Genomic DNA, 13,050 nt, shown 5'->3' with positions numbered 1-13,050 from the left:
GTTTGTGTTCGACTCTAACATTATCTGTACTTACATGAGCATTTGCCAAACAAAATTAGCTATAATGAGCCACGCTTATGCTACTGCCAGCGGTATCAACTCCCACCAACGGAGTGACCTACGGAAACACAGCCAAGCAGGCTACCACCTGAGCCTCGGCTCACCCCCAGATCACCGCAGATGCGCCGCTTCAAGATAGCATTAGAAGCTCCAGAAGCTGCGAACCGAAGCATATTAATCCCACATCGAAAACATGGAAGAGATCAGTCTCTTCCCCACCTATAAAAGGTTATTTCCTCTCCCCCCCCTTAAATACACATTTACTACTTACCTACTGTGATTCTGTCAACGCAAATACATTGACTAACTTAGGCATTGGAGAAGAGAAGACCGCCCAACGCGATCTCCCTCTGACGCCCTTTGTATTTCTTGACAGATAGCGGAAGCTTTGAGAATATCACAAGTAGCGGTCCGCCCTTCAGACCAGCGTTAACTGAGACTTGGGCACTACTAAAAAAAATTGCAATTGCTTCGCCTTTTTACTTCGGCAACAGTTGCCGTCGCAATTGATACCCTATCGCTACGGAAAATGTTCCGTTGCGATTAAGCCTTATCATTTGCGACGGAAAATCTCTGCCGTCGTAATTTTATACTCAATTGTGACGCTTTTTCCTCTTGCCGTCGCAAAGCTTATTTGTATATGTACTTTATATATAAAAAAAAAACTGTGGCAACACATATTACTCTTGGGCTCTTGGCGCTAACCCAAATATTTTTCCCTCTTTTTTTCCTTTTGTTTTTTTTGGCCAAATTGCGTACTAACAAACAGCCCTAGTTCTTTTTCCCTTTTTTCCCCAAACATCACCCCCCCCCCCGGCGCTCTCTCTCTCTCTCGCCCTAGAACTGGAACCGACGAGCTCGACGAGGTCTGCACCGCAACCTACCGCCGACACCAACGAGCTCCTCCGCCGACGTGACGAGCTCCGCGCACCGGAACCTTCCACCGAGGCTGATGAGCTCCTCCTTTACTTCGAACAGCTCCTCCTTCACCAAATAAACTGTAACACCAGCTCCTCCTTTACCTAGACACAACAGATCAATTTCTTTACGAATCTATAAGGTAAATTCCATTGTTCTTTCCATTTGTCTCTCGTTAATTCTAGAGAAACAGTTTATTGTATATGAGAGGTCAATATTTAGATTGGGAGTTCAATTTTGATATGAAACTAATTGGGCTTTCTTTCAAATTTGAGCACTAGTGGCCAATCCTCCTGGATAATCTTCATGTTTAGTAAATAGATGGATATCTTTCTCTTAGACATCGATACAATCCTCCAGAATGCCAGTTGTCTTGCCTGCTTGTCACAGAGTACTCAAGGAGGTATGGATTCAAGGGTTTATGTTGTGAATTTGATAAATGTGTTTTTGTATGCTAGAAATGAAGTGCTTAGATTGATTTTAGTATCAGGCTTTTAATTGAGTGCGAAATTATTGTTCTTTTCGGGTGTGTATCGATTGAGAGTTTGATGAAGTTTTGATCTTTGATGTTCAGCAGTGTGTTTGCGTTGTTGTTGTTTGACAGGTTTGTAGAAGGTTGCCGGGTTTTTCACCCTCTGAAGTGTTGGATTTTGGTGCTGGCATGGGTTTGGCTTTCTGGTGAGAAGTTCATCTGGTTATCTTTTAATTGTGAATGACGTGAAGATTTGGGATTACTGTTTATATGTAATGTGATTTTGATATAATGTAAATCAAATGTTGTAGGGCACTATGAGAAGTCTGGCCGAATTCCTTGGAGAAAGTTAACTTAGTAGAGTCATCACAATCAATGCAGCGTGCAGGCCAAAGCCTTATACAAGGTTAGTAATGCTTCTTCTGTTTAAACTAGTTTAAAAGTCCTTGAGCATTATTGTTCCTGAGTAATAATGCGACATTAGATGTACCTTATCATGAAAAAACACTTACTAATAGAATTATCTTTGTAAACTCTTAGGGTGGTATCCTCTGACAAAGTTGAATATCTATGTCTTGTTGGCTTCCTATCTTCCATTCACTCACATGTCAAATTGTCTTCTACCTTTTTTCACATCTTTGGAAAATTAGTTGAGAAGATTCTATATGCGAAATGAAAAACTTACTAAGGTCAATTATGAATTATCTTTGTGGCCTTTGAGAGAAATGTATTTTGGCTTCCTTCCCCCATCTGCTCACCTGTCATGTGTGCCCATTGTGGATTCCTGTAGCAATGCATTTACATAGATCTGACAATATTTTCATCAGGTACACCTTTTGTGGGCTGGCAACAATGATTCTGATCAATGAGGTCAATTGTTTGGACTTGCCTAGACTAATTGTAAGATTTTTTCTTTTCTTTGTGTGGTTCAGATTGGATAATAACTAACTGTATAATATACATATAGATATAAAAATCTGTTCAAGTAATTTTTTTAATTTGTTTTTACTCTGCTGTGTATAATTTCACTGTTGCATTCCTCTTGTGATGGTTTCTATGAACATGCTCTGTAATTTCTTAAATTTAACTTTTTTCTTGTATTAGGATTGGTTGGTATTTCGACAAGGGAAGGAATGTGGATTTCAGGGGAGGACTAATAAGTTAGTTGATGGTTGCTACTCTTTCTGGCAGGTGATTTTCTTTATTATTTTCTTTTCTTTTTTCTTTTTAATTCTTGAACCTCTGGATTTTCTGCATCATAGTTGAGTTAACTAAGATAAGTGACCAAGGAAGTGCATTTGCATTATTACAAAGAATACCTTCAGTTAGTGAGGAGCAAATTGTGCTACTGGATGTGGGACACTGCAATTTGGATACCTCACACACTTCTACAACATCTCGTATATCTGAAGTGGACAACAGTTCTGAAGGTACTTCATCTCAGGTTGATGACACCAGAGGTTTTAGCCAGGAAGGTAGGCTGAGTTACACAAGTTTTAGATGTTTGGCTATTTGCCTATATATGTTTGATACTGTAACAAATTGGTTTTTGTGGCCATATGTTTGTTTATATGTTTCTAGTTTTACCTGCTATGAGGTTTAATATTAGTTTTCCCTTTTATTTTATGCAGGGTTGAAGGTTCCCTTTCCAGTGAATTACAATGATATTGGATATGATTTTATCAACAGAAGTGTAGAAATGAAGCCGCTTTTCCATGCCATTGCATTGCAGCGGTACATACTTTTATGCACACAGGTTAGTTTACAAATATGAACTTCACTGATTACTGGTGGAAGTCTCATTTGCCTGATTAATTTGTTCAGTTCTATGGTTTTCTGCTGCACTACTAACTTTGTATAGGGAGAGAAGCCAGCTTTTTGAAAATTGTTGTCCAGGCATTAGCCATGATTAGATGGCATGTATTGCCACTTGTTCTTTCTTAATTCATATGTTGTATTCTCTTTTGAAAGATTTATCTGGTTACCATATTATTTGAACCTAAGCAGTTAGTATTGGCATTAGAGGCAGGCGTCAAATTGTTGGACATATCCAATTGCTAGATACTTGTAAGGGGAACCTCTATATTTTCTTAGTCCACTTCTTGGCATTGCAAGTATTTTAGTTTTGTAGTGGGGTTTTAGTCCACTTTTATCCAATTTGTTTGTGGGTTTTTGGATTTCTGATGATGGATGTCTTAATATGCAGATAGTTGTCTGTGAGAACAGAAAGGAATTGCAATATGGAGGACTGGGGTAATACTGCTTTCCTTGAATCTTAGGCTTCTTCGAGTAAGTTTAAATGTTGAAGAAGCCTAATGGAGGTTGATTTTCTTTAATTTTGATTCTATGTAGTTTCTGGGTTTCATTTTGGTTTCCCAATTTGTCGATTAAGTGTTATCCCTAGTTAATTTACTTATCTAGTTGTTCTTGGGTCTTTGTAGATACAAGAGTATGTTGAAGCTGAAACCTTCTTTAAATTCTGCAGGAAAGGGTCTCTTTTGAATCTTGATGAGATTACCTATGTCCAAAATGCGGTGAAGAGTTCTACAATTTGAGAGGGCTCGAAGCTCATTTCAACCAGATCGTTCTGTACATCCCAATTTCTGATCTTTAAAATATTACCTTAAAGTGACATTACATTGATATGTTAAGTGGTGCTCAAGTTTCACTAGTTATTGGTAAAACCCTGCATGTGATTATGTGAATATCTACTTGCTTGTTTGTTTGAATACAATCAAAGATATTAAAGTTTCTGCAGTAGCTCCTTGATCCTTGTTTATATTATCAAAAAATATTATGATTGCAAGTGTTAAAACGAGGAGCTCAGACTGTGTCACAGAGATGTAGTTTGGAAATTGGTTCAAATGTACATGGCTGAACCTCTGTAATTTATTCTTGTCAGTATTGTTTATGAAGAATTATACATGTACAGGAAGAATCTATATTTCATTGTTAACAGCATCTTAATACCATTGGTCATTAAAAAGTGGGTAATGTTTGCCCTGTTTTTTATGTGCAGCATCTCAGTGAGTAAAATTTTTTAAGGGTCTCAAATATTGGACCTCTTGGAGAATCGTTTGTTAAGAGAGAGAAATGGGAAGGTCAGATAGGCTCACATGCCCAAGATTCTGATGTCTTGATGGCCTCAGTTGTAATTGTAATTATCAGATTCTCAGGTACTACTGCAAAATATGCATCTTTTTATTTTTTGCATTGTAAAATATTTCTATTAGATGTTTAACTTGAGTCCACAGTTTCTGATTGATACTACATAGTGTGGAAATAGAAGTAAAACCAGCCAATAAAGTCTAGTCATTCATTAATATCTTTACTGATCTTGAAGCTAATTTCATTTTGCTTGTAGGGACTCTCTTCTGACCACAGTTTCAAGGTCAAGATGGTAGTGATGTTTATATGTCTTTTGTTGTTAGTGTGATATCAGCTCTAAATATGTTACAAGTTTACAACAATATGGTGCTTCCACTAAAGGTAATTTCATTTAGAATAACACCTGTGCTTTATTTCGTCCATATATGTAGTGAACTATTGTGGTAATACTTTCTATTAAAATTGTAAAGTATTGTGTGTATTGGTCCATAGGATTTGGGTGAATACCAATTTTTAAGATCTGGGATTATCCCTATTGATGATTATGAGTTGATGCAAATACGATTGTCACTTGCTTATGTGCAATGTTGACTTATATTGGTGAATTTCTACTGCTTATAAGTTAAGTCCACTATCTGCACCCTTCAAATTAAATTGTAAAAGAACCTTAATCTAGTTTCAGATCTAGGACATCAAAAAAGTCTAAAGTTGACTGTGGTGAATTTTGTTATTGTTTGATAGTGTTGGTGCATTAAAAATGGCTGCATTGCTTTCTGCAACTTCTATGAGTCCTAGTATGCTTGTTGGAACAAATTGAGCTTCAAATCGCAAGGGCAAAAGAGGAAGCTCTAAGCAGGAAAGAAATACTAGAAAAGATAGAAAAGTGGTTGGCTGCTTGTCAAGAAGAATCCTCGCTAGAGGAGTACAATAGGGTTGAGAATTCTACTCTCTTTTTTTTCATTTTTTCTTTTTCACATATTATTGCCCTTTCTGTTTCACTTTGTCAATACTAACCACTTAAAATCTTCAAGGAATAAATCTAACTTCATTGTCCTTCCATGTTGTGTGCTTTTAGGATGATAATCGCTATACAGCAGGAAAAGGTGCTCATATTACTTTGAAACGTGCAGAGAAAGTGCATGTTTTACTAAACAAAATTCCTGGTAAAGACTTGGTTAAATGATAAATTGTAATTTGCATGGGATCCTTTTATTTATAGCATGCAGAGAAGATGTATATATTTGTGTTCCATGTTATGCCTTTATTTGTTATAGTGAATCACACTGTCAGTTGTTTCATAGGTAGAAGTGTTCTGGTGTGGATCCTAATATAAATTTGAAAGTATGCTTAGGCAGCAGCTGTGGTTGATAGTCTGGCCATCTTTTAGAAGTGAAGGTGCTGCAGTGCGTTTGTTTTGGCTTACTCTTGATTGCTGCTTGGTTATAGATGATGGGTTTCATATTGTAATTTGATATTTTTCGGTTCATAATAATTGCTATAGATGGTACTAGCTTTGTTGTGCATTTCACACCATTTTTTTTTTAAATTAAATATTTTTTTGCGACGGCAAAGTATCCGTCGCAACCAATTCACCCCATTTTTTAAAAAAAAATGAAATATCTTTTTGCGACGGCAAAGTACCCGTCGCAAATATTTTAGCCATTGCGACGGCAACAGTTTTCCGTCGCAAATACTTTTTGCAACGGCATTTTACCATCGCAAATGGATTTTGTGACGCCACCTATTGCAACGCCAACATTTCCGTCGCAAACGGCTCAATTTTCCGTCGCGAAAAGTTTTTTCCGTCGCAAAATAGGCGTCGCAAAAGCAATTTTTTTTAGTAGTGGGGCCACCTCTCAATCTTAGACATTAACATTATCAATCTTTTTAATGTCTTTCAGTGTGTTTAATCACCACATAGGAGCATATGAGTTCGTTTTGATTAATAGGAGCATAGGAGTTAATGGGTTCACTTTTGTACATAAATAATATTGTAGTCAAACTGTATTTGCGTGCTGCAAGTATGGTTCTAGCTAGGATCATGATTTATTTTTTGTTTAGTAATAAAATATGGTCCAAGATTGTGTTTTCATGCAAAAAAAAAAAAAAATCAAGGAATGGAGGTGTAGTGAGTGAACTAGAGGTACAATGAGTAATTTTTTGTTTTGTACATATGTGAATAATATAACTAAGGTTATTTTAGGAATTCAAAAGGAGGTCTAGTGAGCAAACATTGGGTATTTAAAAGCAAGAAGGAGGTGTAGAGAGTAGAGAGGTCAAATGAGTAAATTTGGAGGTTCCAATAAAAACTCTCAAACTTAAAAGGCTAAAACCTTGACCTAATTGATGTTACATGATCCAAACAATAAACTAATACATCTGCCAATGAGCACAATTAGTGTACACCAATACTAGCCATCTGGTTGAGCCTGGCACACATATATCATCAAAAAGTCCAAGGAAACTCCCAAAAAAGGAAGTCAAGAAAAGGAATTGAAGCAGTAGGCCCAGCCTAAAGTCCAACCCCTTTTCTTGACCACCTCATTTGGGCCAGGCTAGAGTCAACAGGTCAAGCTTGAGCCAGGCCCAAGAACCAAGCCCATAACACCCCTGCCCCTAACTGGAACACCACCAGCTGACTTCTAGCAGCCATACCCGCCACCACACCATAGCAGATGTCGCCGTCGCTTGCACTAACACCAACCGCTACATGAGTCACCGGTGTTGAGCTGCACCGACGGTTTACAACTCTAATCCAACTTGACATTATTAAGATTTGATATCAAGGTTTGAGATTAAAATAGTAAAAAATAAAAAATAAAAAATAAAAAGTAAAAAACAAAAACAAAAAAAATAGAAGGCAAAAATTTAAAAACTTCTAAGCGCCCATCCAAATTTGGTTGCCTGATATACACTATACGTAGATGGGCCTACCCAATGACTGCAAGATCTACAATTTTTGAGGGATTGATCGAGCTCTTCGTCAAGGATTAGTTTCAATTTTAAAAGGTTGCACTAACGTACTCTTCGCCTTTTAGTTCTCTAGTTAAGGATATTCATTTGCGAATTCCTCCATGACCAACCAATCCCTTTCCAAGAATTTCAGATTTATGAAAGACTTTTCCTCACCTCTCAGTGGACTACAAGCCTTAACAGTTCATTCTCAGTGGACTACAAGCCCTAAGGCCACGTTTGGTTCGCGGAAAGTAAGCATCAGGAAAGGAAACTTGTTCCTTTCCTGCATTTGGGATGCAAAAGGAAAGGAAATCATTTCCTGAAAGAAGGGAAAATAAGGGGGAAAGTGGTTCATTCCAAACCCCAAAGGAATCACTTTCCCTCATTCTTTCCTTGCATTTATTACTCACAACATATTATTTTATTATTTTATTTACAAACTTTTTAACAACTTTCCTGATAATTTTCCTTACGTTACCAAACATTGGAATGGAAAGTTGTTGGGAAGTTTCATTTCCCTTCCCACGGGAAAGACAAAGGAATTACTTTCCTTTCCGTGAACCAAACGAGGCCTTAGTCGTGGTTGATGCTTTGATTAATTAAACAAAATTACGGATTTCGGTAGGGGTCTTAAATGTACAGGGCTTTCGAAAATGGATTTGACCATTCATAAAAATGTATGCTATAGCAAGAAACTTTTCATTAGTTTAAACATGGTTCACACAAATTGTTAAAGTCTATTCTCGATCATCTGATCTTTGATTAATATATACTAGCCTCTTAACACACGCTCACGCGTGTGTCAATTGACATTTTTTACTTTTTTTTTTTAATACTTTATTTGTGTCTATAATATTTTATTTATAAAAAAAGAGTTTGTTTTAGTAATTTCTCTAAAAAAATGTTTATTTTTTTATGAAATTATGAATAACTTTTTCTTTCTTAAAAAAAAAAGTTAACTTTTTGTTTAATAAGTAATTTTTTTATTTAAACTGCCGACTCCAAAAAAAAAAACTGCTATTGCAGTTAACAAAACAACAAAACGTCTAAGATCTTTTTTTTTTTTGTAATTTCTTCAATTCAATTTGCTATTATATTTACTATTTTATCCTTCATGTGTTAAATTATAAATTTTTAAACTATTAACAAAGAAAGGTAAATTGTGGGTTTTTGAAAATTTAACCATAAGCCTTATTGGCTTAATTAATACTGATAATAGTAATTGATATTAATATTGTGTACCAATATGTGTGGAACAAGTATGGCTAAGATCAAACCAATTTGTCTGGCTCATTTGCTTTAGGAGAGTGAAATCCACAATTCATATTCCATCTTGAATTTCCTCTTTTAATATTTCGAAATTTGGTTTTTTAGCGATTTCAATCTAAAAAAAAAAATTGTGGATTGTAAAACTAGAAGTGTGAAAAATTTCATATATCCAGTTTGTAAGCAAGACCTCAACACTATCTCACAAATATTCTCTTGCAATAGGTTTTTGTTGCACTTATGTTCTATTCTGATAAGGGATTTTCACAAAATCATTTAGAAGCTATTTTGCATGGTAGAAATTTCTGCATATACTATTAAGAAGCTAGCTATTTGCTAATTAAGCTAAGATAATGAAGAAAATCTTAAATATATAATTGATCCCTAAAAATAGAGCATAACAAAATGTGAACTGTCAGAAAGATAGCACTAATCATGTTTTACAAGGAAAACTCTTAATATTAGATTTATTCTCTACTCTTGTAGTTCTGTACAATGTACATTGCATGCATGCATACTGTCCCTGTATTAGTTCTACAGTACGTCCTTAAATTTAAACGCAAAGATAGTAAAGCTTGAAAGATGAATCATGATCCTTCCTCGATCTAGGGTTCAATGAGGAAAGTTTTAGCCATCATTAAATCTCAGAGGTAGGATGGGAGAGATGAAGACATCATATTAGCTCCCGTATTGCGATGAAGTGGCCCAGCAATTTCATCCCCTCCATGTTGTTCTTCAACAGTATCCCAGCAAAAATGGAAGTTCGAACACGGTTGCTGTTGCCGGGAATGAACTACTGCAATCAAATCCTGATGACTCTGCAAGCACTCCATTGAAATATCACCTTCTTCATCAATATTGCTACAAGATTCCACTTCAACCATGTTTGCATTAACAGCAGTAGTACTTCCTATGAGGGATGGCATTAACAGATTTGCATCCATGTTTGTAAATGGTGCTGTAGAAGGAAGGGGTTGAACATTATGCCGATCCAAAATCCATGCCCCAAGATTGTTCGAGTTCACGTTGAGTGGGAAATGCTGATCTACATGTACATTGATATTAATATTGTTTGCACGAGTAGTACCATCATGATCAAGTGAAGCAGCCTCAAACATATATAGGGGGTATGCAGACGGCCTTGCAATGAAAGTTTGATTCACAATATGATCTTGGTTGTTTGGATTAAGACATGCCATTTGGGAATATTGATGATGATGATCAGCAGATGTGGTCATTGGTGAAGAAGGCTTCTCTAGCTTCTTCTTTATCCATGAGTTCCAGTAGTTCTTTATTTCATTGTCAGTTCTTCCTGGAAGACACTTTGCGATATGCGCCCATCTACAATTTAATTTTGGGAACTAGATCATTTTATGACACGTTGGAAAAGTACTAAGTTAATTTTAATCCAAGAATGAGAACTAATTTGGGTGCAACGCAATAACCGCAAAGTAAAAGAACTATAGTACGACATAGGTTACGTTATTTGAAACTGAACCTGTTCCCTACAACCCCATGCAGTCTAATAATCAATTTCTCCTCATCTGGTGTAAACACTCCTCTTTTGATATCAGGTCTCAAGTAATTGAGCCATCTCAGTCTACAGCTCTTACCGCACCTTTGTAGCCCTAAGAAAAACATACGCAATCAAACCCTTGGTCATTAGAAAAAAAAAAAAAAAACATACAAATTAAGTAGTTTGTGTTTATGTGTTGTGTGTGTGCCAGAGAGAGACGGAGACCAGCTTGCTCAGGGACTTTTCTCCAACATCCATGGCCATAGGTAGTGATGTATCTCAACAGCTTTTCATCTTCCTCAGGGGACCAAAGGCCCCTCTTAACCTTCCGTTCTTTGCAGCAGTAGTGGTGACCCATTGTTAACTGCTCCTCTCCTGTTCTTTTTAAATTTGTTAGTTCCCTGAGTTGATAAACTACAGAGTTTGCATGAGAACTTAAATATCAGATATGGCTCTGGCAAGAGAGTTAATTGGCTTCCTCTCTCACTGCCCATTTAAAAGTAAGACTAATAAGAGAGACTGTGCAAATGGGTCGACTTCTCCGGACCACCATCTAACCCTAAATTGACCTTCCATCCACTTTAACATATTTGATCCGAGTTTCTAGTTGTTTATAACATCCTTCCTTCTTATTTTTTGGCATTCGATTTCATTTTCTCCTTTGCCCTACTCTAGCGTTGAAGCTTCATTTAGTTTTATTTTGGAATACCTTGAAACCAAAATTTCTGAGCCCAATTCGTGTAAAAAATTAACTACTTAATTTACTTTGAAACTTGTTTGTTGGCTTGTTGCTTCTTAATTTCTGATGATCCGGTTATAAGATGTACGGAAAAAAGAAAACTATGTGTACCCTATTTTTTAACTAACTAAATCTTGCATAGTGTCTGTAGATACTAATAGTACTAGCTTGACGGGTATAATGTGCCTGTTAAGCGTATAACATAGCTAGACAGGTTCCACTATGTTATGCCATCTCTCCCCCCCCCCCCCCCCCCCAATATAAACTTCTTATCATATACCTGATTAAGACTTAGCTTTGGGTGGTATTCATGAAGTTTTCATTGATCGTAATGCAAACAAAGTTTGTTTCGGAAACGGAAAGCTTTATTTGTGGATGGAAGTTTGTTTCTTGATCAGTAGGGTTGTTGAGAGGGTTTGTTTAGAGGTCTTTATATAATTAAAAAGTGATTGATATATATATATATATATATCTATCCCTGGATAATTTGGAGTTTTTTACTTATAATATCTTCTTATTTCATTTTTTTCTCCTTTCCAAGTCATGGAAAGAAAAATTGGAAAGTTACATTTCAAATTTACTAATTTAATTAGCAAATAGCTTATGGTTAAATTATCTGGAAATTATTCTATGCACCGACGGTGCAAGTGACTCAACCCTTATAAAATAATCTCAACCCTTGATATTTATTATCGACTTTATTTTTAATAAACAAAAAGTGTATTTAATGCAATCTAACCATTCATTTCTCTAGACCAACTTCATGCAATTTTTTGGCGGTCTAAAGCTCTTTGTAAAAAGTTGGTGTATCCCTGTAAGGAGAATAACTAGCCTAACTACTTACCAAAATTAATGTAATGATACATTAATGTAATGTACCTAAAAGAAATCATCATGCATGAAAAATTCAATTATACAATATATTTTGCGTTTGCGTGTTTAAGTATCATAACGCATTGAAAATGAAAAAAACTACTTTATTCCGGCAAAAGGTTAAAATTTGTTATCACCAATATAAACTTATAAAGGGATACCGTCGGTGCATATAATAATTTCCAGCTACGAGGAGTTTTGTTTATGGATGCACTGATCGAGGCATTATTTTCTACTATTATCATCAGCTTAAATGGTTAAAATGTGTGGAGGGAAAAAAAAAAAACAAAACTTTTTTTCGCATTAATTAGTATAATTAGCTTTAATTTTATAGATCGATCTTTAAAATTTCTCTCTCTCTCTCTCTCTGAACGGAGAGGAATTGACGGCACGCAGAAACAGGAGCACTGAGGGTCACTCGGTTTCTAATGAAAATGAAATCCCTCAGTTCTGAACTTGTGAAGTTGTGATAATTATTATTCCGACCATGACTGTTGGACACACGAATTTAATTAAGCTTAGTCTTACATCCTCACTTGTAATACATTTGGTTTAAAGAACTATTCTAGTCCTTGGCGTCATTTCTTTCTTTATTATGTATCATTATTCCAGGTAGAATCTACAATCCTCGCTTCAAGTAATTTACTGAATTCAAATACCGCAATTAGGTAAACTTACACTACAGGAAAACAAGCCATTTATGACGTGCAAAACACGCCGTAAATGACAATTTACGACGTGCAAATCAAGGTAAAAATGCGCCTTTATAGACCACGTCGTAAAAAAGGGAATTTTTTATATGACCCAAAAACACACAGTAAAATATGGTACGCGTGCCGTAAATGACCCAGAAGCATGCAGTGAATTTTGGTGTAAGGCATGCTTTGCACCCCGTAAATTTAATTTTTTTAAATAAAAAATATTAATTCTCTGTTGTTCCAATGTCACCCATAAATACTATAAATAAAAAGAATAACAAATCTGTCTAATTCTTTGCTTGTTGCAATTTCATAACAGAACATTCACTTGTATAAAAAGCTGAGCAGTATACAAACAAATGTTGTGGAAGCAATAACAATGAAGCTTATAGCAAAACCAATACAAATAAAATGAACCTAATGTGGTAGTGTAAAGCCACTGGGG

The 13,050-nt window shown here is 35.8% G+C and overlaps 1 protein-coding gene and 1 long non-coding RNA gene across 2 annotated transcripts; one reads left to right on the top strand and one right to left on the bottom strand.

The window, feature by feature from the left end:
- Positions 1 to 1,089: 1,089 nt before the first annotated feature.
- Positions 1,090 to 1,612, top strand: LOC121050454. Its single transcript, XR_005803002.1, has 3 exons — positions 1,090 to 1,120; positions 1,254 to 1,381; positions 1,583 to 1,612. It is a non-coding gene; the product is annotated as an uncharacterized LOC121050454 (long non-coding RNA).
- Positions 1,613 to 9,423: 7,811 nt separating this feature from the next.
- On the bottom strand, positions 9,424 to 10,653 carry LOC112177464 (transcription factor MYB8). The gene is made up of 3 exons (XM_024315754.1): positions 10,521 to 10,653; positions 10,278 to 10,407; positions 9,424 to 10,120 (listed from the first exon to the last, which is right to left on the bottom strand). The coding sequence occupies exons 1-3, from the start codon at positions 10,651 to 10,653 to the stop codon at positions 9,424 to 9,426; spliced, it is 960 nt and encodes a 319-aa protein (XP_024171522.1).
- Between the last annotated feature and the right edge of the window lie 2,397 nt (positions 10,654 to 13,050).

This window comes from Rosa chinensis, chromosome 7 (assembly GCF_002994745.2).
Source record: "Rosa chinensis cultivar Old Blush chromosome 7, RchiOBHm-V2, whole genome shotgun sequence".
NCBI lineage: Eukaryota > Viridiplantae > Streptophyta > Magnoliopsida > Rosales > Rosaceae > Rosa > Rosa chinensis.
The sequence above is the reverse complement of the archived record's forward strand: the minus strand, read 5'-3'. Positions and strand labels throughout refer to the sequence as shown.